Source organism: Felis catus, chromosome X, assembly GCF_018350175.1.
Source record: "Felis catus isolate Fca126 chromosome X, F.catus_Fca126_mat1.0, whole genome shotgun sequence".
Lineage (NCBI taxonomy): Eukaryota > Metazoa > Chordata > Mammalia > Carnivora > Felidae > Felis > Felis catus.
In genome coordinates this window covers 71,098,886-71,125,184 of record NC_058386.1, presented here as the reverse complement: position 1 = coordinate 71,125,184, position 26,299 = coordinate 71,098,886, and the positions used below count along the sequence as shown (strand labels likewise).

Genomic DNA, 26,299 nt, shown 5'->3' with positions numbered 1-26,299 from the left:
TAGGTTCCTCTGCAAATGCTCTTCTGTCAGGCAATCCCCTTATTTCACCAAATAAACTCAGAAACATCTGAATGGCCACTTAACTTTAAAAATCTGGTGTTCTATATCCTTTGCAGATAGTCTGGAGCCAGCCCTTCGGACATCTTGTTAGGATGGAGTCAGTGGTTGGAGTTGAAAGAAGCCCTGGGATGGAAGGACAAAACCAAAATAGTGGGTGATGCCAGGGTCAGAGGACAAGCTAAGTCTAAAACCAGACTGCATTCCAAAAAGTCAGAAAGAGCATAAACTAGTGTATCACATTCCAGTGTGGTCAGAAGTGGTTTTGAATGCAAAGTAAAGACAAAGCCAAGAGTCTGGCAAGAGAGAAATCAGAAGTATAGTCAGGTCCAGTTCAAACTGGGAAAGTACTGAATAATTACCTAATGTATTTGCTACTTTTTTTTGCAGTCCAGTGAGGTCAAGATCAGTGGTTGCATCAGCCTGGTTTGAAGGGTCAGATGTAAGAGCAACACACTTATTTTAATATTTTTAACATCTTTCCTGGATGAACAGAAATTAGGGCAGTGCTGTACTCACTTGGTGGAAATCCCTGATATATTCTTGAACATTAAAAACAATTATATAACATTAGTAGGATTTTTTAAATATAGAGATAGATTTGAACGACTTTGTAGAATATATTGGCAGAGTAGGAGGACCCTAGGCTCATCTTTCCCATTAAGATAACATTCAAATCCGGGGCACCTGAGTGGCTCAGTCAGTTAAGCATCTGACTTCTGCTCAGGTCATGATCTCATGGCTGGTGGGTTCAAGCCCCACGTTGGGATCTGTGTTAACAGCTCAAAGCCTGGAGCCTGCTTCAGATCCTGTGTCTCCTTCTCTCTCTGCCCCTACCCTGCTCTTGCTCTGTCTCTGTCTCTCTCTCTCTCACTCTCTCAAAAATAAACATTAAAAAAGATAACATTGAAATCATTCTAAATACCTCAGAAATCAATTTGAAGACTGAAAGAACAAACTCCACAACTAAAGGGAGTGAAGGGACCACACCAAAGAAGGTAGTAAGTGTGGAGACATGGTTTAGTGGAGAAATGAATCACAGGCGCTTTGCATGGGAGGCAGCTGTGGTTGTGAAGGGTGAGAGAGAATGAGAACACAAGGGAACGCAAAAGGAGAACATTTCCTGAAAGCCATTTGCTGGGAAAATGAGAGAGGCAGATGTTTGTGAACTCTTGAAACCAGTGGCAGGAGGGCTTGGGAGGACTTAAAGCCTATAGTTTTCAAGGTCAGTGGGCTTGTCTAGGATAGAGTTTAGAGTCCTGAGGACACTGCCCTGCTAATAGAAAGAAGGCATGCAAACAGCCCAGGAGGCTGATGGCATGGAAACAGAAATTTGAGCAACACCTGGGGACACACAGGGGCGAGGTTACTTGCTCTTATTTGAGCATGTCCCTAAGAATCAGCATTCATGGAGATGCCTATCTGAGGGCAAAGGAGTTGGTCAGTACCACTTCCCTACCTTGCCCCTCAGCATAAACACAGAGCAACATTCAGGAAGCACCGCAGTGCTGACACTGGCTAATGAACTTGCTTACACCAAGTCCTACATTCCTGTTCTTGGGTGGAATTTTCCTTCTCAGTCAAGCCTGCCTCAGTCCCAGTGCAGTAGACCCCTTCCCTAGAAGACCAGCAGAAAGCCCTTCCCACACCATGTCTCCCAACCAGAGAGTTCTGCAGGGCTTCAGTTCTAGTAGAAGTAGTATCAGGTCATATTTAATGAGCAGACAAGAGCACACCTTGTTAAAACTTACCATAGTCTGTGCAAGGACCAAACACTGACCATGGCAGGCAAAGAGACTCTTTTGACAACTGGCCTGAAAGATAGAGCACCCAGAACACATGCAGCACTCACTGGAGACACTCCCTGAATCAACAGGACCTGTACACTACATGAACTCTTCTTCCTAAAGCCATTATTCTCAGGAGCAGGAAATATAAATAGCTTTTCTCACACAGAGAAGAAAGCAGACAGACAGAATGCCAATTTGGAATGAATTCATCCCAAATTGAACAACAAAATAAGTCCACAGCTAGATTCCAAGTGACATAGATGTAAGTTATATGCCAGATAGAAAATTTAAAGCACTTCCAAGATAGATCATGTACTGGGTCACAAAACAGCCCTTCATAAGTTTACAAGAATTGAAATTATACCATGCATACTTTCAGACCACAATGTTATGAAGCTTGAAATCAACCACAGGAGAAAGTCTGGAAAACCTCCAAAAGCATGGAGGTTAAAGAACACCCTACTAACGAATGAGTGGGTCATCCAGGAAATTAGAGAAGAAATTAAAAAATATATGGAAACAAATGAAAATGATAATACAACAATCCAAACGCTTTGGGATGCAGCGAGGGCAGTCCTGAGAGGAAAATACATTGCAATCCAGGCCTATCTCAAGAAACAAGAAAAATCCCAAATACAAAATCTAACAGCACACCTAAAGAAACTAGAAGCAGAACAGCAAAGGCAGCCTAAACCCAGCAGAAGAAGAGAAATAATAAAGATCAGAGCAGAAATAAACAATATAGAATCTAAAAAAAAACTGTAGAGCAGATCAACGAAACCAAGAGTTGGTTTTTTGAAAAAATAAACAAAACTGACAAACCTCTAGCCAGGCTTCTCAAAAAGAAAAGGGAGATGACCCAAATAGATAAAATCATGAATGAAAATGGAATTATTACAACCAATCCCTCAGAGATACAAACAATTTTCAGGGAATACTATGAAAAATTATATGCCAACAAATTGGACAACCTGGAAGAAATGGACAAATTCCTAAACACACACATTCTTCCAAAACTCAATCAGGAGGAAATAGAAAGCTTGAACAGACCCATAACCAGCGAAGAAATTGAATCAGTTATCAAAAATCTCCCAACAAATAAGAGTCCAGGACCAGATGGCTTCCTAGGGGAGTTCTACCAGACGTTTAAAGCAGAGATAATACCTATCCTTCTCAAGCTATTCCAAGAAATAGAAAGGGAAGGAAAACTTCCAGACTCATTCTATGAAGCCAGTATTACTTTGATTCCTAAACCAGACAGAGACCCAGGAAATAAAGAGAACTACAGGCCAATATCCCTGATGAATATGGATGCAAAAATTCTCAATAAGATACTAGCAAATCGAATTCAAAAGCATATAAAAACAATGATTCACCGTGATCAAGTGGGATTCATTCCTGGGATGCAGGCCTGGTTCAACATTCGCAAATCACTCAATGTGATACATCACATTAATAAAAGAAAAGACAAGAACCATATGATCCTGTCAATCGATGCAGAAAAGGCCTTTGACAAAATCCAGCACCCTTTCTTAATAAAAACCCTTGAGAAAGTCGGGATAGAAGGAACATACTTAAAGATCATCAAAGCCTTTTATGAAAAGCCCACAGCTAACATCATCCTCAACGGGGAAAAACTGAGAGCTTTTTCCCTGAGATCAGGAACACGACAGGGATGCGCACTCTCACCGCTGTTGTTTAACATACTGTTGGAAGTTCTAGCATCAGCAATCAGACAACAAAAGGAAATCAAAGGCATCCAAATTGGCAAAGCTGAAGTCAAGCTTTCGCTTTTTGCAGATGACATGATATTATACATGGAAAATCTGATAGACTCCACCAAAAGTCTGCTAGAACCGATACATGAATTCAGCAAAGTTGCAGGATACAAAATCAATGTACAGAAATCAGTTGCATTCTTATACACTAACAATGAAGCAACAGAAAGACAAATAAAGAAACTGATCCCATTCACAATTGCACCAAGAAGCATAAAATGCCTAGGAATAAATCTAACCAAAGATATAAAAGATCTGTATGCTGAAAACTATAGAAAGCTTATGAAGGTAATTGAAGAAGATTTAAACAAATGGAAAGACATTCCCTGCTCATGGATTGGAAAAATAAATATTGTCAAATGTCAATACTACCCAAAGCTATCTACACATTCAATGCAATCCAAATCAAGATTGCACCAGCATTCTTCTCGAAATTAGAACAAGCAATCCTAAAATTCATATGGAACCACAAAAGGCCCTGCATAGCCAAAGTAATTTTGAAGAAGACCAAAGCAGGAGGCATCACAATCCCAGACTTTAGCCTCTACTACAAAGCTGTGATCATCAAGACAGCATGGTATTGGCACAAAAACATACACATAGACCAATGGAATAGAATAGAAACCCCAGAACTAGACCCACAAACGTATGGCCAACTCATCTTTGACAAAGCAGGAAAGAACATCCAATGGAAAAAAGACAGCCTCTTTAACAAATGGTGCTGGGAGAACTGGACAGCAACATGCAGAAGGTTGAAACTAGACCACTTTCTCACACCATTCACAAAAATAAACTCAAAATGGCTAAAGAACCTGAATCTGAGAAGGGAAACCATCAAAATCCTAGAGGAGAAAGCAGGAGAAGACCTCTCTGACCTCAGCCATAGCAATCTCTTACTCGACACATCCCCAAAGACAAGGGAATTAAAAGCAAAAATGAATTACTGGGACCTTATGAAGATAAAAAGCTTCTGCACAGCAAAGGAAACAACCAACAAAACTAAAAGGCAACCAACGGAATGGGAAAAGATATTTGCAAATGACATATCGGACAAAGGGCTAGTATCCAAAATCTATAAAGAGCTCACCAAACTCCACACCCGAAAAACAAATAACCCAGTGAAGAAATGGGCAGAAAACATCAATAGACACTTCTCTAAAGAAGACATCCGGATGGCCAACAGGCACATGAAAAGATGTTCAGCATCGCTCCTTATCAGGGAAATACAAATCAAAACCACACTCAGGTATCACCTCACGCCAGTCAGAGTGGCCAAAATGAACAAATCAGGAGACTCTAGATGCTGGAGAGGATGTGGAGAAACGGGAACCCTCTTGCACTGTTGGTGGGAATGCAAATGGGTGCAGCCACTCTGGAAAACAGTGTGGAGGTCCCTTAGACAATTAAAAAGAGACCTACCCTATGACCCAGCAATAGCACTGCCTGGGATTTACCCAAGGGATACAGGAGTACTGATGCATAGGGGCACTTGTACCCCAATGTTTATAGCAGCACTCTCAACAGTAGCCAAATTATTTATTGTTAAATTGGTTTCCATACAACACCCAGTGATCATCCCAACAGGTGCCCTCCTCAATGCCCATCACCCACTTTCCCCTTCCCCTTACCCCCATCAACCCTCAGTTTGTTCTCAATATTTAAGAGCCTCTTATGATGTGCCTCCCTCCCTCTCTGCTTGTAACTGTTTTCCCCCTTACCCTCCCCCATGGTCTTCTGTTAAGTTTCTCAAAATCCACATATGAGTGAAAACATATGGCATCTGTCTTTCTCTGACTGACTTATTTCACTTAGCATAATACTCTCCAGTTCCATCCACATTGCTGCAAATGGCCAGATTTCATTCTTTCTCATTGACAAGGAGTATTTCATTGTATATATAAACTACATCTTCTTTATTCATTCACCAGTTGATGGACATTGGGCTCTTTCCATAATTTGCCTATTATTGAAAGTGCAGCTATAAACATTGGGGTACATGTGCCCCTATGCATCAGTATTCCTGTATCCTTTGGATAAATTCCTAGCAGTGTTATTCCTGGGTCATAGGGTAGCTCTATTTTTAATTTTTTGATGAACCTCCACACTGTTTTCCAGAGTGGCTGCACCAGTTTGCATTCCCACCAATAGTGCAAGAGGGTTCCCATTTCTCCACATCCTTGCTAGCATCTATTGTGACACATGGGTAGTTATATCTATTGTCTCCTGATTTGTTCATTTTAGCCATTCTGACCAGCGTGAAGTGGTATCTCAATGAGCCTTTGATTATTATTTCCCTGATGATGAGTGACGTTGAGCATCTTTTCATGTGTCCGTTGGCCATCTGGATGTCTTCTTTGGAAATGTGTCTATTTATGTCTTCTGCTCATTTCTTCACTGTATTATTTGTTTTCAGATGTGGAGTTTGTTGAGTTCTATATAGATTTTGGAAACTAGCCCTTTATCTGATATGTCATTTGCAAATATCTTTTCCCATTCTGTCAATTGCCTTTTAGTTTTGTTGATTGTTTCTTTTGCAGTGCAGAAACTTTTTATCTTGACAAGGTCTCCATAGTTCATTTTTGCTTTTAGTTCTCTTGCCTTTGGAGATGTGTCGAGTAAGAAATTGCTGCGGCTGAGGTCAAAGAGGTTGTTGCCTGCTTTCTTCTCTAGAATTTTGATGGTTTCCTATCTCACATTTAGGTCTTTCATCCATTTTCAGTTTTTTTTGTGTATGGTGTAAGGAAGTGGTCTAGTTTCATTCTTCTGCATGTTGCTGTCCAGTTCTCCCAGAACCATTAGTTAAACAGGCTGTCTTTTTAACATTGGATACTCATTCCTGCTTTGTCAAAGATTAGTTGGCCATACATTTGTGGGTCCAATACTGGGCTGTCTATTCTATTACATTGGTCTATGTGTCTGTTTTGTAGCAATACCATACTGTCTTGATGATTACAGCTTTGTAATAGAGGCTAAAGTCTGGGATTTTGATGCCTCCCCCTTTGGTTTTCTTCTTCAATATTACTTTGGCTATTCGGGATCTTGGGTGGTAACATACAAATTTTGGGACTGTTTGTTCTAGCTTTGAGAAGAATGCTAATGCAATTTTGATTGCGATTGCATTGAATGTGTAGATTGCTTTGGGTAGTATTGACATTTTAACAATATTTATTCTTCCAATCCATAAGCATGGAATGTTTTTCCATTTCTTTGTGTCTTTTTCAATTTCCTTCATACGCTTTCTATAGTTTTCAGCATACATATCTTTTACCTCATTGGTTGGGCTTATTCCTAGGTATTTTATGATTCTTGGTGCAATCGTAAATGGGATCAGTTTCTTGATTTCTCTTTCTGCTGCTTCATTATTGGTGTATAATAATACAGCTGATTTCTGTACATTGATTTTGTACCATGCAACTTTGCTGAATTCCTATGTCAGTTCTAGCAGCCTTTTTGTGGAGTCTGTCAGGTTTTCCATGTGGAGTATTATGCTGTCTGTGAAAAGTGAAAGTTTGACTTCTACTTTGCCGATTTTGATGCTTTTTATTTCATTTTGATGTCTGATTGCTGATGCTAGGACTTCCAACACTATGTAAACGTTAGTGGTGAGAATGAACATTGCTGTCGTTTTCCTGATCTCAGGTGGGAAGCTCTCAGTTTTTCCCCATTGAGGATGATATTAGCTCTGGGCTTTTCATAAATGGCTTTTGATGTTTCAGTATGTTCCTTCTATCCCAATTTTCTTGAGGGTTTTATTAAGAAAGGATGCTTTGTTTTGTCAAATGCTTTTTCTGCATCTATTGACAGGATCATATGGTTCTTATTCTGTCTTTTATTGATGTGATGTATCTCATTGATTGATTTGAAAATATTGAACCAGCCCTCCAGCCTAGGAATGAATACCATTTGATCATGGTGAATACTTCTTTTTATATGCTCTTGAATTCGATTTGCTAGTAATTTGTTGAGAATTTTTGCATCCATGTTCATTAGGGATATTGGTCTGTAGTTCTTTTTGTTGTTGGGTCTCTGTCTCATTTGGGAATCAAGGTAATGCTGGCTTCATAGAATAAGTCTGGAAGTTTTCCTTCCATTTCTATTTTTTGGAGCATCTTGAGAAGAATTGATATTAACTCTGCTTTAAATGTCCATTAGAATTCCCCTGGGAAGCCATATGGTCCAGGAATCTTATTTGTTGGGAGATTTTTGATAACTGATTCAGTTTCTTCACTAGATATGGGTATGTTCAAATTTTCTATTTCTTCCCGTTTGAGTTTTGGAAGTGTGTAAGTATTTAGGAATTTGTCCATTTCTTCCAGGTTGTCCAGTTTGTTGGCATATAATTTTTCCTAGTAATCCCTGATAATTGCTTGTCTTTCTGGGAGATTGGTTGTATAAATACATTTTCATTCCTGATTTTATCTATTTGGGTCCTCTCTCTTTTCTTTTTGAGAAGCCTGGCTAGAGGTTTATAAATTTTGTTTATTTTTTCAAAAAACCTAGCTCTAGTTTCATTGCCCTCTTATACTGTTTGTTTGTTTGTTTTTATATTGGTTATTTCTACTCTAACCTTTATTATTTCTCTTTTTCTGCTTTGTTTGGGATGTCTTTGCTGTTCTACTTCTAGTTACTTTAGGTGTGCTGTTAGATTTTGTGTTTTGGATTTTCCTTGTTCTTGAGATGGGCCTGGGTTGCAATGTATTTTCCTCTTAGGACTGCATTCGCTGCATCCCAAAGGGTTTGTATTTTTGTGTTTCCATTTTCATTTGTTTCCATATATTTTTACATTTCTTCTCTAATTGCCTAGTTGACACATTCATTCTTTAGTAGGATGTTCTTTAACCCCCATGCTTTGGGATGTTTTCCAGACTTTTTCCTGTGGTTGATTTCAAGTTTTATAGCATTATGATTTGAAAGTGTGCATGGTATGATCTCCATTCTTTTATATTTATTGAGAGTTTTTTTGTTACCCAGTATATGATCTATCTTGGAGAATGTTCCATGTGCACTCAAGAAGAAATTATATTCTGCTGCTTTAGGATGTAGAGTTCTAAATATACCAGTCAAGTCCATCTGATCCAGTGCATCATTCAGGGCCATTGTTTATTGATTTTCTTCTAGATGATCTGTCCATTGTTGTAACTGGAGTATTAAAGTCCCATGCTATTACCACATTCTTGCCAATAAAATAGCTTATGTTTGTGATTAATTATTTTATGTATTTGGGTGCTTTCGAATTTGGCGCATAGACATTTATAATTGTTAGCTCTTCCTGATGGATAGACCCTGTAAATATATAATGCCCTTCTTCATCTCTTGTTACAGCCTTTAATTTAAAGTCTAGTTTGTCTGATATAAGTATGACTACTCCAGCTTTCCTTGACTTCCAGTAGCATGGTAGATATTTCTCCATTCCCTCACTTTCAATCTGAAGGTGTCCTCAGGTATAAAATGGGTCTCTTGTAGACAGCAAATAGATGGGTCTTGTTTTTTTTTTTTTTATCCATTCTGATATCCTATGTCTTTTGGTTGGAACATTTAGTCCATGTACATTCAGTGTTGTTATTGAAAGATATCCGTTTAGATTCATTGTGTTATCTGTAGGTTTCGTGCTTGTAGTGATGTCTCTGGTATTTTGTGGTCCTTGCAACATTTCACTCAGAGTCCCCATTAGGATCTCTTGTAGGTTTAGTGGTAATGAATTCCTTCAGTTTTTGTTTGGGAAAACCTTTATCTCTCCTTCTATTCTGAATGACAGGCTTGCTGGATAAAGGATTCTTGGCTGCATATTTTTCCTGTTCATCACATTGAAGATTTCCTGCCATTCCTTTCTGGCCTGCCAAATTTCAGTAGATAGGTCTGCTACTGCCTTTATGTGTCTACCTTTGTATGTTAAGGCCCATTTATCCCTAGCTGCTTTCAGAATTATCTCTTTATCCTTATATTTTTCCAGCTTCACTATGATATGTCATGCAGAAGATCAAGTTACATATGAAGGGAGTTCTCTGTGCCTCTCAGATTTCAATGCCTGTTTCCTTCCCCAGATTGGGGAAGTTCTCAGCTATGATTTGTTCAAGTACACCTCTTTCTCTCTCTCTTCTTCTGGAATTCCTATGATACAGATATTGTTCCCTTTGATTGCATCACTTAGCTCTCTAATTCTCCTCTCATACTCTTGTATTTTTTTATGTCTCTTTTTCTCAGATTCCTCTTTTTCCATAATTTTATATTCTAATTCACCTATTCTCCCCTCTGCCTCTTCAATCTGCATTGTGGCCGCCTCCATTTTATTTTGCACCTCATTTGTAGCATTTTTTAATTCATCATGACTGTTTTTTAATTCATTAATCTCTGCAGCAAGATTCTCTACTGTCTTCTATGCCTTTTTCAAGCCCAGTGATTAATCTTATGACTATTATTCTCAATTCTTGTTCAGTTACATTGCTTATATCTGTTTGATCAATTCTTTAGCTGTCTCTTCTTCATGGAATTTCTTTTGAGGACAATTCTTTCTTTTCATCATTTTGGCTAGATTTCTGTCCCTCATGAGTTTTAAGTTTGTTATGTGCTCTGCACCTGCAATCACTGCTATAATAAAGGGGGAGGGAGATCTTACAATGTCCATGGCCTGATCCTTCAGGAGGTGTTTTTTGGAAAGTTTTACTTGCTCTCTGTTGTTGTGATTTTGATTATTTTATCTCCCTACTCATAGTGACGTTTTGGACCCTCCACCTGGTGTGCTTTGATTTGTTCCTTGAAGTAACCCTCGAAAGGAAAACAAACAGACAAACAGGAAACAAAACCATGCAAACACACAAAGAAATAAAACAAAAAACAAACAAACGAACAAAAGCAACAACAAAAATCCAAAAGTAAAAACAAAGCAGAAATACCAGCTACAAGTAAAAAATAAGGTAGAGGCAGTGCTGATGGAAGAACACATAAAAAGAGAGAAATGACAGGGGCAGGGGGAAAAGAAAAAAAATAAACATTGACCAGGCAGAGAGACTAAATGGCACAATCCAGAGAGAGAGAAAGGAAAATAAAGAAGGAAGCAGGGAAAAAGAAATGAAGATGGAGTACCCACTATATGGCTTGATTATTCCAAAGAGAGAGAAAGGAAATGGAAGGAGGTGTAGAACATGTATCAAGAGAATGGGTTAAATAGGTCTGCTTAAACAAACCAACAACCAGAATAACCAGCCTAGAAGAGGGAAGAGATAAGAAGGAGAAAAGGAAGGAAGAACATATCTAAAAAACAAGAATTGTCCTAGAATTAATCCAAGCAATGCAGCAGAGCTGATTTGGAGGAGTGGGCTATCTGTTCCTTAGCGTCTATCCAGCTCCAGTAGATTTGAAGTTACCTGGTGAGGAAGGGTGTGGTTTGGGGTAGGCGGGTCTGCCTCCATGTTGGGCCCCACAGAAGATCCTGCCTTGGTGGTGGTGGGAAGAAAAATGCGACCCCCCCCCCAGACTCTTTTCCATGGACCCCGTGTCCCAAATCACTCCATTTGAGCCATCCTCACTGTGCCAAGAGCACAGATGAGGTGGTTTGTCTCACTCTGCTGACCCCCGTGCCCTGGTAGTTTCTTGGGATTTAAACTCCCACACCGTTTGCCCTGGCACTGGGGAAGCGCCTCTCTATGCTGCCTGATATGTGGTCCTGGCTTGTTTTGTCCTGTCCCACCACACTTCAGGGAGGGAGCTGCTTTCTCCTACTGCAGACTGTGCCTCTGACCTACCACCAAACCCAGGGGTTGCTCCCCTCCTCCCCAGGTGTGTGAACAGGGCAGCCAGCCCCAGTCAGGAGACAGCCCTTCTGTTAGAGACAGGATCCCTCTCCGTCCTGATCTGAGGCTTTTCTCTTGTCCAGATACAGTCTTATGCTTCTCCAGCCACTCCTTCTCTTCCCTTTGTCTCTCCCCAGAAGGGGATCCCTCCCTTCCGTGCCTACTTGGCCCATTTCATCTCTCCTCGTTCGCAATCACCCACCTATGGCCCATCAGATTGTCCTGGTGTCTCCCTGGTAGACTCAGTCTCTTCCTCCCAGACTCCTGTGGTTCAAATCCTTTGACTTCAACCTTTCTTTGTTTGAGAGACCTGGAAAGTACAGATCCTCTTACTTCTCTGCGATGTTGGATGATTACCGCTTTTAGTGTTAACCATGTGATCCTTTTTCACCCATTTATATTTCCTTTTATATGTTAATAGAGTTTTAAGATTTCTTCATATGGTTCATTCACATTACTTGTTTAGTTACTGCCTGGGTATTTTATCTTTTTGGTTACTTTATAAATTTATTTGTTCTCTATCATTAAGAATCTGTTTCTTTGTCTCCCCTTCTTTTTTTACTTTGCTCATTGTTTTTCTTTTCTTAAATTCCACATATGAGTGAAATAATTTTGTATTTGTCTTTCTCTGACTTATTTCACTTAGCATTATACTCTATAGGTCAATCCATATTGTTGCAAATGGCAAATGCTTTGTAAATTGAATCTTTTTGGTGCACCTGGGTGGGTTGGTCACCACAAGCGACCAACTTCAGCTCAGGTCATGATCTCACGGCTTGTGGGTTCCAACTCTGCATCAGGCTCTGTGCTGGTAGCTCAGAGACTGGAGCCTGCTTTGGATTCTGTGTTTCCTTCTCTGCCCCTCCCTCCCTCATGCTCTGCCTCTCTCTTCTTCTTAAAAATAAACAAATATTAAAAATTTTTAAATAAAATGAATCTTTTCTTACATTATATATTTTAACTGTATTGGTGAGTTATCAGAGAGCAGTTTGGAGCTATTGTACTTGGTAACAATGAACTATATGGAATGGCACATCATGACATTTATTTTTTTATTTCATAAATGAAATACAGAGGTTTACCCTCTGGTGCTGGTATATTTACTCCATCATCATCAAAGCCCAAGTTTGTTGTTGTTGTTGTTGTTGTTGTTGTTATTGTTGTTTGCCGCATTGCTTTGCCATATGTAGCACATTTCTACATGCTATGATATGCTGCATGAATGGTTCCAAATAACAGCACCAACTCCGTTCTTACCAACAGGGTGATTTCGTTCCACATCTCCCGATGGCATGTATTCTGTCTGCATTTTAGACAGCAAGAAGGTGAAAAAGGACAAGAAGTATGAGATCTTCTGCTGTTTAAGGATGCTTCTTGGAAAACCTATACATTTTCCTTTGTCTCATTGGCCAGAATTTAGTTACATAACTACTCAGAGATGTAAAGAGGCTGCAAAATATCCTCTCTTCAGAGAGGTGTTATGCCCACCTTAAAAATATGGTTTTGTTACTAAAGAAAAAAGGTGGGGAAGAAATGATGAGGTAGACAACCAGCAGTCATTCTCATCCTTTTGCATGTACTTTTGCTTCCTTCAAACTGCAACCAAAGCATTTTCTGAAACACATATTAAATTCACCCATTTCCTTACACATGGTGCATCATGGTGTCAAAAACCCTACATTGCCTTGATATCACTTCTTTTCTAGATTCTTCTATCCCTCTTTTCATCTTGCTTTGTGCACTCAAGCCACTCTGTATTTAAGTTTTACAACCATGCTATGGAATCTTTTGCCTCACAACCTTTGCCCATGCAGTTCTCTCTGCTTTGGATGCTTTTCCCTCTAGCTACTTCCTTTAGCCAACCCTTATTTTCCTTTTAGATCTCAGATTAAAGGTCACTACCTAAGGGGGTAGTGGGGATCATATATCTCCCATTATATGGTTTCATAGTACTTTTATTTTTTACTTCATAACATTTATTTGTTTGCAATTTTACATTTGTGTAATTATTTCATTAAGTAATCACTTCTCCCAGTGGATTGTAATTCCATGAGATCAGAAGCAATGTGTTTTTAGTTTATTTATGTATACACAGTGCCATGAACAGTGCTTAGAACATAGGAGGTGATTAATAAACATGTATTGAATGAATTAATTAAATCCATCGTAACATCATACCATGGATGTTTGGGGATCAGGAGCTGATATAGTAGTCCCTCTAGTTTTTCCAGTCCAGGATTTTAAAAGGTCACTGTGGGTAGAGCATAAGACTTAGGAATTTATCGTTCAAGATGAACATAGTCCTAGGCAACAAATTTCAGGGTGTGGTCATGGTAATGGGTTATTAAAATTAAGTGAAGATGTGGATGGTTTGAGTCATGCAGTTAAAAAAATATCTGAGTTAAAGTATTGGATAAGTTGCCTTCAGTGTGTCCATGATGATCACAATAATGAGGGCAGAGAGAAAGAATGTGAACCAGGTGCCACAGTCTCCAGTGAATGTGAGAAATTAATCAGGCAGTTGATAAAGGGACAGAAACAAGGTGGGGCAGGATACTATAGCTAGATGGCAGTAGTTTCAAAGGTAGAAAGAACGGCTTTTCCAGAAATGTGGAAGAATAGTCATGTAGAGGTGGCAACAGGAAGAATGCTAACCCAGTCTGCAGCTATGCGATATGTGTACCCTATGAGAATAAACAGCTTTAATGCAAAAGGGTGGAAGTGAGAGTGATGTCCTCTAGTAATAGCCAGGCTTCAGTCAAGATGAGGAGGCAGAGAGGGAGTTTGGAGAAGAGGAAGAAAAGACAAGGGAATTTGGTTTATAATGAAAGAGGATTCCAGAGCACAATAGAAGCATTGGGAGGGAGGACAGCAGTGGGGAGGATGAGTCAAGGAGAAGAGCAAGAAAAGAGGATAGGTAGAAGGGAAATGCCTTTAGAGGGCTTGTATCTGGATCACTGGTCAAATATAATTACTAAGAGGTATTTTGGGTTAAGTTCCTGACAAGTATAATCTGAGAGCCATCTGGTATCAGAGGACTAATGAGTCTATTTGGCCGTGACTTAGACATCAGTCTGTAGCATTTCCTCAGTGACCAAACCAAAAGTTTGAGAGGAATTATTTTTTTAGGCCCAAAAAGAGTTGAAATGAATGCAGCATGGATTGTTAGGGATGAGTATTCACCAGGTCAGAGAAAACCCTGTTATCCAATAAACTCTCTTGCTGCCAACACCTCCTATTTACAATACTAAAACATTATTTCACAATCATCTTAATTGAAATGAATCAATTTTCCTTCTAATTTTTTATATTTTTTTTCTAAAATTTGCTCAATGATAGTCTTCTTTACTGTCCGTGTAGCAGTTTCCAGCTTATCCTTTCCTAAGCTTTCTCCTTCCTATAATTTGGCAAGTGTAGAGAAATGGAAAAGCTGTCCTTTTAGGAATATAACATGCTTCATTACTCTAATATGTCACTGACTATAAGACATACTGTTATTTTAGGTTCCACTAAGAAAGAAAAAATGCTGCCAATTAATCTGTGATAAAATGGTTTTTAAAAATCAACTAGAGGCTTTATTTTACACTTATTTTAAGAACTCGATTAGAACCATTTAGATAGGTTTTTAGTATATATCACTCTTATAAATGCATAAAAGTGGAAATATAAGCAAAACACATAAGTGAGGGATTCCTAAAACTTCTTCACATTCAGCCTAGCTTTTTTTCAGTCATAGTTTGACTCAGTTATTGATGTCTTTGTATTTTTACAAAGAATAGTTCTCTATATAATTAAGAACATTGATGATGAATCATTTAAAAACAACAAAAACCAAGGGGAAGTGGTCCACTGTTGTCTCTGAGGTTTTCCTCTAACTCACTGACATTCTGCAAGTCTTAATGTTGGCATTTACTCTTCCAGTGGTACATATTTGTTTCACTAATGTCAAATTACACCCCACTGTTCCATTTTCATACCTTTCTGCTTACACAATAACATTTTGTTCTGATGATTACAGGCAGTGTAATCTTTTTGAAGATATTTTAAATGGCAATTAACACATGTAGTACCAACAGTGCATATAATTCAATTGAAGTGTTTATATCATGAACAACTATGACCAGGTTTCCACATGTACATGCAATGACAACTGTATCATAATAGCTACCTGGCCAATATTAGCTATAAGACACAATTGTTGAAAGTAAATCCTGATGTCAGAAATATATAATTTGTTGGAAGTCAATCTTAATTTCAGAGATTTGTTATGGAGAAAATATGCAAAATAGTGTGTCTTAGAACTGATTAAATGTGGTATTTACATAAGAATTAATCCTAAGAGAGACCATTAAGATTTACCAAGTTCACCCAAAGGCAATGAAGTAAGGTCAGAGGAAGGCACTGGATGGGAATATCAAATATCTTCTAGACTGGTAACCTTGGACTCCTCCTGAATCCCTGGGTGAGGGGACTACTCTCAGTGCAAACATTAGTGAGCACCAATCTATTTGAGTAGATTAATAGCACTGTCATTCGTGGTGACAAGAGACATACCATATCAGGCCTAAGAAGGAGAGGCATCTCATTAATTAGGTATCCTTATTCCATTTCTAACCCCCTTCTCCCTTGCTACTTATAGAAACTAGAAAGTAGAAAACTCAATTTCCTACACTCATTTGCAGATAGGAGGGGCAATGTGACTCTGTTCTAGTAGTGAGACAAGCAGAAGTCTGACACTGACTCTTTCTTCTCTCTGCCTTAAATGTAAACATATCTGGAGCTTCAGCAGCCATCTTATAACAATAGGATGACAAGCATGAAGATGAAAGTCTATATGGTATGAATAGTGGGTCAGAAAAAAAATAGAATTTCCTTGGGTCCATTGGGAACAACCTTGGGCCCATTGTTGAACAACTAAATAAACACCAGCAATGACCTACATCTAGACTTGCTTTTAAGATTTGCTTTTATGTGGAAAAATAGGTCATTCATTTCCTTAAACTCCAATTGGTTAGTTTGTAACTTGCATCTGAATATGTTTTTTAAATAACATGGAGGCAAGTGGCAGCTGTCACTGAGGGGCCAAATGTTCTAATTTGTGGGACATGTGTAGATCACCCACTTTCCCCATCCCTCCTCTTCTAAAGGAAATTCTGAGTATCTGGGGAGAAAATGATGGTCTGTACTTCCCTCAAAATAGCCATGGATATTCATTATAAATTTTTTGAGGAAATTTGGAAAGCCATCATGTTAGTCTGCGATGGACTATGTTTTTAAAAAGTAAAAGTATTTGCAATTTTATGTTATTTCTTCTGAAATTGGGCCCTCAAAATATCCTCCAAATACTTTCTCAAATAAAAATACCCATGATTTACCTAATGTTTTCATTTTCAACTCACAGAGATAATTTATTGTTTCAGGAATATGTTAATTACATAGTACACAGATCTGCATTTATAATTCAACAAATATGCCAGCAAATCTTATTACCCACTCTTCTTTGAAAATGTAGCCTGTGACATACTTCAAAAACTGAGAAGCCCTGCTGAACTGGGACCATTTCTCCCAACTATCACCTACAGGGACAGGAGAATAAATTTAATGACATTCTGCAACATGCCACTAACAATGGGGAAGAAAAATCCTGCTCTTCTAGATAAAATTCTAGCTTTCAATAGCCTAAAATTAACAGATTAATATTCCAGTATAGACCACAATGTAGATTTATTTTCAGAGAATCTTTCATATAAATTACATTGGAGGTACATTAGGTTTCAAAGATAGAAAAGACCAGAGATTCTAGTTTTAATTCATTCTATAGCACAAAAATGTCAAACATCTAAAAGATGAAATAAACAAATATAGGAGAGAAGTTTAAAGTTACAAAGAAACAGATAGCTCTGGAGTTCCTGATGTATAAGTATCATTACCATCATCATGCTTTACATATTGAGTTTAGATGAATCCAGTCTTAACAGTGTGACAAGTGGCCAAATACAATAATCTACTGTTTGTACAGAAACATCCTTACAGTTTGTTATGTGTGTAGAAGCATTTCTTTCTGAAATGATGTTCAAGTAAGATAAATTATGAATAGATGATGTCTAGTTTACAAGCAAGGAGCCCATTTAGTGCCAGAACTAGCTTTAGTCTGACAGTCTTAAATTTATAGCTTTACTTTTCTCCTCTGCCATTGTCTGATATTTCTTTTAGTATTTCTCTTAGTTGTTTGTGATATTTCTATTTCTTAATATTTCTACCCAGATAGTCAATAAGTGGCTTTGATTAAAAAAAATCAGTATAGAACAAAAATGGGATGATATTTTTGGACTATATCCAGTGTCTACAAATAATTCAGGGTTTTCTCTAACAAGTCCAGTATGAAATACGTTATGGATCAGATAGACACAACTGTGTTTTAAAGTTAGTATTGCTTATAAAGTCATTGATGATATTACAATTCTAAGGAAAGGATTCATAAGTCAAAGAGGGAATTGGTCCAAAATGGAAGCCTGAGATTACCAGAATTCAGTTACAATTTTAAGAACTTGAAACTAATATAACATTGTAGGTCAATGATATTTCAGTAAGTAAAAAAAAAATTTTATGAAGCACCTAGAAAGTGATTTTCATACAGAGTCTGTTCTTAAGGAGCTTATGTTTTAGTGAGGAATCAAAAGATGTAAAATTAAAAACAAAGAATGTTGATGCAGTGGGTTAAGTGTTATGATTAAAACAATCCCACAGTCCTAAGAGAATACAGAGGAATAGTACCTAACCCAGGCTGGGACATAGCATGGGAGATATCTTGATAAATGTTAGGATGAGGCACGTACACTGGCTCTCAAAGGAAGAGTTAGCACTATCTAGGAATTAATTGTAAGGTGTGATGAAAGAAGTAGACAAAAAGTTTCCTGGTAGAGAGTTCAGAAATAGTATGGTATGGGCACAGAAGTACACTCAGATCGGTTCTATTGGAACAGAAAGAAGGGGAAAGAGAGATGAGCAGAGACTAGATCATGAAGGCCTTGGAGGCCAGGTTATGAAGCTTGGATTTTATCCTCTGGCAATTTGTTACACTGGGGTTTTTCAAGACTAGTTAACACATATGCCAATGCACAGGGCACTTGTTGGGATGAGCACTGGATGTTGTATGAAAACCAATTTGACAATAAATTATATTTAGAAAAAAGGCACAGGGCAAACATAATGTGTGTTTATGAGGCATCCATTTTATTTGAAGGTAAATAATTTGAAACATTATTTCTATATTAAAATAAACATATATTATCATTTTTTAGTTCAAAATTACCAGTGAACAAGTTAAAGATAAAACACAAGACTTCAAAGAATTTTCAAACTTCTAGTCCTTGTCATCACCTTCCACCCTACCTTTATTTTAGGGTTTGTGTAAAGGTTTTTCTTTCTTGCATGATATTTCAGAAGTTTTAGATTTACAGCTCTAAACTATGGGCAGGCAAGGATTGAAGGATTTTGTGCAAGGTGAGGAATGGCAAGGTGAAACCTATGTTTTAGATTGCCATGACAGTTGTGTGAAGGGTGGATTTGCCCAGGGATAGGAGAGCAAGGCAGGAGGATAGCTTAGAGGTCTATTACAACAGTTGAGATCAGGGAGGGGTCATGGTGGATTGAAAAGAGGGTACAGAGATAAGAATGATTTTATAGGTAAAATTGGAAGAATTTAATGAAATATTGGAAGTTAGGAAGAGGGAGTATTTAGAAAATACTCCAATTTCTGTCTTGAATATTGGGGTAGATAGAGTTCATAGGTGGAAGATCTGGCTTTAGGAAAAGATAACCTCTTTATGTTGAATGTAATGAGTGGGAGATGCCTGGCAAGACTTGAAGGTTGAAGCTTTGTATGACCCACATAGGTTATAAGATATGGAGATGTTGTTCCTTTCAGCTTTCAGCATGGTTGTATATTTTCAGAGCAACTAGAGTCCCCAGTGGTAAGACTGCACTACCTCATGTGTACTACATGTGTAACTCATGTGTACTACCTCATGCGTTAAACCCAATGTGTTGCATAATTATTTCTGTTTTCTATATGTGTCATGTCATAAAAAAAAATTGGAAGCAACAGTTTAGATGATGGTGCCAGTTGGCTGTTGAATACAAAATTATGAAACTCAGTAGAGTTATCAAGGATTAAGATATAGATTTGGGTATAATCCACACACAGAGGCTAATTAAAACCAGGGAAGTGCTAAGATGAAGAGATACACAGGAAATAGTCTACAAATGACCAGAGAGGTCCAATGGAGTTAATTCTAGGTATTTCTGCTGGTTAATAGTACATTAAATAATAAAAATAACAACAGTGAACATTTTTGAGCACTTAATATGTGACAGGCATTGTTTTGAGCACTTTACATTTATTAATTAATTCTTTTTATATATATATATATGAAATTTATTGACAAATCGGTTTCCATACAACACCCAGTGCTCATCCCAAAAGGTGCCCTCCTCAATACCCATCACCCACCCTCTCCTCCCTCCCACCCCCCATCAACCCTCAGTTTGTTCTCAGTTTTTAACAGTCTCTTATGATTTGGCTCTCTCCCACTCTAACCTTTTTTTTTTTTCCTTCCCCTTCCCCATGGGATCCTGTTAAGTTTCTCAGGATTCACATAAGAGTGAAACCATATGGTATCTGTCTTTCTCTGTATGGCTTATTTCACTTATCATCACACTCTCCAGTTCCATCCACGTTGCTACAAAAGGCCCTATTTCATTTTTTCTCAGTGCCACGTAGTATTCCATTGTGTATATAAACCACAATTTCTTTATCCATTCATCAGTTGATGGACATTTAGGCTCTTTCCATAATTTGGCTATTGTTGAGAGTGCTGCTATGAACATTGGGGTACAAGTGGCCCTATGCAACAGTACTCCTGTATCCCTTGGATAAATTCCTAGCAGTGCTATTGCTGGGTCATAGGGTAGGTCTATTTTTAATTTTCTGAGGAACCTCCACACTGCTTTCCAGAGCGGCTGCACCAATTTGCATTCCCACCAACGGTGCAAGAGGGTTCCCGTTTCTCCACATCCTCTCCAGCATCTATAGTCTCCTGATTTGTTCATTTTGGCCACTCTGACTGGCGTGAGGTGATACCTGAGTGTGGTTTTGATTTGTATTTCCCTGATAAGGAGCGACGCTGAACATCTTTTCATGTGCCTGTTGGCCATCCGGATGTCTTCTTTAGAGAAGTATCTATTCATGTTTTCTGCCCATTTCTTCACTGGGTTATTTGTTTTTCGGGTATGGAGTTTGGTGAGCTCTTTATAGATTTTGGATACTAGCCCTTTGTCCAATATGTCATTTGCGAATATCTTTTCCCATTCCGTTGGTTGCCTTTTAGTTTTGTTGGTTGTTTCCTTTGCTGTGCAGAAGCTTTTTATCTTCATAAGGTCCCAGTAATTCACTTTTGCTTTTAATTCCCTTGCCTTTGGGGATGTGTCGAGTAAGAGATTGCTACGGCTGAGGTCAGAGAGGTCTTCTCCTGCTTTCTCCTCTAGGATTTTGATGGTTTCCCTTCTCAGATTCAGGTCCTTTAGCCATTTTGAGTTTATTTTTGTGAATGGTGTGAGAAAGTGGTCTAGTTTCAACCTTCTGCATGTTGCTGTCCAGTTCTCCCAGCACCATTTGTTAAAGAGGCTGTCTTTTTTCCATTGGATGTTCTTTCCTGCTTTGTCAAAGATGAGTTGGCCATACGTTTGTGGGTCTAGTTCTGGGGTTTCTATTCTATTCCATTGGTCTATGTGTCTGTTTTTGTGCCAATACCATGCTGTCTTGATGATGACAGCTTTGTAGTAGAGGCTAAAGTCTGGGATTGTGATGCCTCCTGCTTTGGTCTTCTTCTTCAAAATTCCTTTGGCTATTCGGGGCCTTTTGTGGTTCCATATGAATTTTAGGATTGCTTGTTCTAGTTTCGAGAAGAATGCTGGTGCAATTTTGATTGGGATTGCATTGAATGTGTAGATAGCTTTGGGTAGTATTGACATTTTGACAATATTTATTCTTCCAATCCATGAGCAGGGAATGTCTTTCCATTTGTTTAAATCTTCTTCAATTACCTTCATAAGCTTTCTATAGTTTTCAGCATACAGATCCTTTACATCTTTGGTTAGATTTATTCCTAGGTATTTTATGCTTCTTGGTGCAATTGTGAATGGGATCAGTTTCTTTCTTTGTCTTTCTGTTGCGTCATTGTTAGTGTATAAGAATGCAACTGATTTCTGTACATTGATTTTCTATCCTGCAACTTTGCTGAATTCCTGTATCAGTTGTAGCAGACTTTTGGTGGAGTCTATCGGATTTTCCATGTATAATACCATGTCATCTGCAAAAAGCGAAAGCTTGACTTCATCTTTGTCAATTTGGATGCCTTTGATTTCCTTTTGTTGTCTGCTGATGCTAGAACTTCCAACAGTATGTTAAACAACAGCGGTGAGAGTGGGCATCCCTGTCGTGTTCCTGATCTCAGGGAAAAAGCTCTCAGTTTTTCCCCGTTGAGGATGATGTTAGCTGTGGGCTTTTCATAAATGGCTTTTATGATCTTTAAGTATGATCCTTCTATCCCGACTTTCTCAAGGGTTTTTTTTAAGAAAGGGTGCTGGATTTTGTCAAAGGCCTTTTCTGCATCGATTGACAGGATCATATGGTTCTTCTCTTTTTTTTTTTTTTTTTGTTAATGTGATGTATCATGTTGATTGATTTGCGAATGTTGAACCAGCCCTGCATCCAAGGAATGAATCCCACTTGATCATGGTGAATCATTCTTTTTATATGCTGTTGAATTCGATTTGCTAGTATCTTATTGAGAATTTTTGCATCCATATTCATCAGGGATATTGGCCTGTAGTTCTCTTTATTTCCTGGGTCTCTGTCTGGTTTAGGAATCAAAGTAATACTGGCTTCATAGAATGAGTCTGGTGTTTTGCTTCCCTTTCTATTTTTTGGAATACCTTCAGAAGGATAGGTATTATCTCTGCTTTAAACGTCTGGTAGAACTCCCCTGGGAAGCCATCTGGTCCTGGACTCTTATTTGTTGGGAGATTTTTGATAACCGATTCAATTTCTTCGCTGGTTATGGGTCTGTTCAAGCTTTCTATTTCCTCCTGATTGAGTTTTGGAAGAGGGTGGGTGTTCAGGAATTTGTCCATTTCTTCCAGGTTGTCCAATTTGTTGGCATATAATTTTTCATAGTATTCCCTGAAAATTGTTTGTATCTCTGAGGGATTGGTTGTAATACTTCCATTTTCATTCATGATTTATCTATTTGAGTCATCTCCCTTTTCTTTTTGAGAAGCCTGGCTAGAGGTTTGTCAATTTTGTTTATTTTTTCAAAAAACCAACTCTTGGTTTCGTTGATCTGCTCTACAGTTTTTTTAGATTCTATATTGTTTATTTCTGCTCTGATCTTTATGATTTCTCTTCTTCTGCTGGGTTTAGGCTGCCTTTGCTGTTCTGCTTCTAGTTCCTTTAGGTGTGCTGTTAGATTTTGTATTTGGGATTTTTCTTGTTTCTTGAGATAGGCCTGGATTGCAATGTATTTTCCTCTCAGGACTGCCTTCGCTGTGTCCCAAAGCGTTTGGATTGTTGTATTTTCATTTTCGTTTCCATATATTTTTAAATTTCTTCTCTAATTGCCTGGTTGACCCACTCATTCGTTAGTAGGGTGTTCTTTAACCTCCATGCTTTTGGAGGTTTTCCAGACTTTTTTCTGTGGTTGATTTCAAGCTTCATAGCATTGTGGTCTGAAAGTATGCATGGTATAATTTCAATTCTTGTAAACTTATGAAGGGCTGTTGTGACCCAGTATATGATCTATCGTGGAGAATGTTCCATGTGCACTCGAGAAGAAAGCATATTCTGTTGCTTTGGGATGTAGAGTTCTAAATATATCTGTCAAGTCCATCTAATCCAATGTCTCCTTCAGGGCCCTTGTTTCTTTATTGACCATGTGTCTAGATGATCTATCCATTTCTGTAAGTGGGGTGTTAAAGTCCCCTGCAATTACCACATTCTTAACAATAAGGTTGCTTATGTTTATGAGTAATTGTTTTACATATTTGGGGGCTCCGGTATTCGGCGCATAGACATTTATAATTGTTAGCTCTTCCTGATGGATAGACCCTGTAACTATTATATAATGTCCTTCTTCATCTCTTGTTACAGCCTCTAATTTAAAGTCTAGTTTGTCTGATATAAGTATGGCTACTCCAGCTTTCTTTTTGCTTCCAGTCGCATGATAAATAGTTCTCCATCCCCTCACTCTCAATCTAAAGGTGTCCTCAGGTCTAAAATGAGTCTCTTGTAGAAAGCAAATAGATGGGTCTTGTTTTTTTATAATTCTGATACCCTATGTCTTTTGGTTGGCGCATTTAATCCATTTACATTCAGTGTTATTATAGAAAGATACGGGATTAGAGTCGTTGTGATGTCTGTATGTTTTATGCTTGTAGTGATGTCTCTGGTACTTTGTCTCACAGGGTCCCCCTTAGGATCTCTTGTAGGGCTGGTTTAGTGGTGACAAATTCCTTCAGTTTTTGTTTGTTTGGGAAAACCTTTATCTCTCCTTCTATTCTAAATGACAGACTTGCTGGATAAAGGATTCTCGGCTGCATATTTTTTTTGTCTAGCACCCTGAAAATCTCGTGCCAATTCTTTCTGGCCTGCCAAGTTTCAAAAGAGAGATCAGTCACAAGTCTTATAGGTATCCCTTTATATGTGAGGGCATGTTTACCCCTTGCTGCTTTCAGAATTTTCTCTTTGTCCTTGTATTTTGCCAGTTTCACTATGATATGTCGTGCAGAAGATCGATTCAAGTTATGTCTGAAGGGAGTTCTCTGTGCCTCTTGGATTTCAATGCCTTTTTCCTTCCCCAGTTCAGGGAAGTTCTCAGCTATTATTTCTTCAAGTACCCCTTCAGCACCTTTCCTTCTCTCTTCCTCCTGTGGCATACCAATTATGCGTATATTATTTCTTTTTAGTGTATCACTTAGTCCTCTAATTTTCCCGTCATACTCCTGGATTTTTTTTATCTCTCTTTTTCTCAGCTTCCTCTTTTTCCATAACTTTATCTTCTAGTTCACCTATTCTCTCCTCTGCCTCTTCAATCTGTGCCGTGGTGGTTTCCATTTTGTTATGCATTTCGTTTAAAGCATTTTTCAGCTCCTTGTGACTGTTCCTTAGTCCCTTGATCTCTGTAGCAAGAGATTCTCTGCTGTCCTCTATACTGTTTTCAAGCCCAGCGATTAATTTTATGACTATTTTTCTAAATTCACTTTCTGTTATATTATTTAAATCCTTTTTAATCAGCTCATTAGCTGTTGTTATTTCCTGGAGATTCCTCTGAGGGGAACTCTTCCGCTTGGTCATTTTGGATAGTCCCTGGAGTGGTGAGGACCTGCAGGGCACTTCCCCTGTGCTGTGGTGTATAACTGGAGTTGGTGGGCGGGGCCGCAGTCAGACCTGATGTCTGCCCCCAGCCCACCGCTGGGGCCACAGTCAGACTGGTGTGTGCCTTCTCTTCCCCTCTCTTAGGGGTCGGATTCAGTGTGGGGTGGCCTGGCCCATCTGGGCTACTTGCACACTGCCAGGCTTGTGATGCTGGGGATCTGGCATATTAGCTGGGGTGGGTAGGCAAGGTGCACGGGGGCAGGAGGGGCAGGCTTAGCTCGCTTCTCCTTAGGTGATCCACTTCAGGAGGGGCCCTGTGGCAGCGGGAGGGAGTCAGATCCACTGCCGGAGGTTTGGCTCAGCAGAAGCACAGAGTTGGGTGTTTGCACGGAGTGAGCAAGTTCCCTGGCAGGAACTGGTTCTCTTTGGGATTTTGGCTGGGGGATGGGCGGGGGAGATGGCGCTGGCGAGCGCCTTTGTTCCCCACCAAACTGAGCTCTGTTGTCAGGGGGCTCAGCAGCTCTCCTTCCCTTTGTCCTCCAGCCTTCCCGCTTTCCGAGCAGAGCTGTTAACTTATGACCTCCCAGTCGCTAAGTCGCGCTTGCTGTGGGAACAGTCCGTCAGGCCCCTCCACTTTTGCAAGCCAGACTCGGGGGCTCTGATTGGCCGGTGAGCCGCCCCTTCGCCCCGGCTCCCTCCTGGCAGTCCGTGGAGCGCGCACCGCCTCACCGCCCTTCCTACCCTCTTCCGTGGGCCTCTTGTCTGCGCTTGGCTCTGGCAACTCCATTCTGCTAATCCTCTGGCGGTTTTCTGGGTTATTTAGGCAGGTGTAGGTGGAATCTAAGTGATCCGCAGGACGCGTGGTGAGCCCAGCGTCCTCCTACGCCGCCATCTTCTCTTCTCTCCTCACATTTATTAATTAATTCTAACAGCAATCCCACAAAATAGTAAGCATTATTTTCTATCCCCATTTGACAGAGGAGAGAACTAAAGTACTGAGATGTTAAATAATTTACCCAAAGTCCCATAGCTAGGAACTCGAAGATCCAGGGATTGATGCTATTAACCAGTTAAATCATGTATCTCACTGTACTTGTTCTGTATCTGTGCTCAACAAGCAAGCTTCTGAGTATGTTTTGATTTCCTATGTAAGCTACTGAGAGAGAATGGACTGATCAGAAGATGAGTAATTTGATCTCTTTGGCAAATATAACTATCATAACATAATGGGCCAATGTTCTGGTTTAGATGCCAGTCTTTGGTGAACTTGGTAAGTTTGTAAGGTCTTTGGAAACTAACCAGCTTTAGAAATACAGACAGGACTGAAAGTTTGACCTTGAAAAACAGATTGACAGACCCTATACTCTGATCACTATCAGCACAAAATATTTCTAGGCAGTCAAAAGACTTCTGGTAAGGCCTGACATAATTTTCTTTGCACTTTAAACTATAGAA

The 26,299-nt window shown here is 39.1% G+C and overlaps 1 protein-coding gene across 1 annotated transcript in view; it reads left to right on the top strand.

Annotated features, from left to right (window-relative positions):
* The window catches only part of LOC111558675, a 105,546-nt gene that overhangs the window by 9,944 nt on the left and 69,303 nt on the right, over positions 1-26,299 (top strand). Inside the window, exon 2 of the mRNA XM_045050383.1 lies at positions 448-499. Within this exon, the coding sequence (XP_044906318.1) occupies positions 448-499 (52 nt within the window). The remainder of the gene's footprint in view (positions 1-447; positions 500-26,299) is intronic.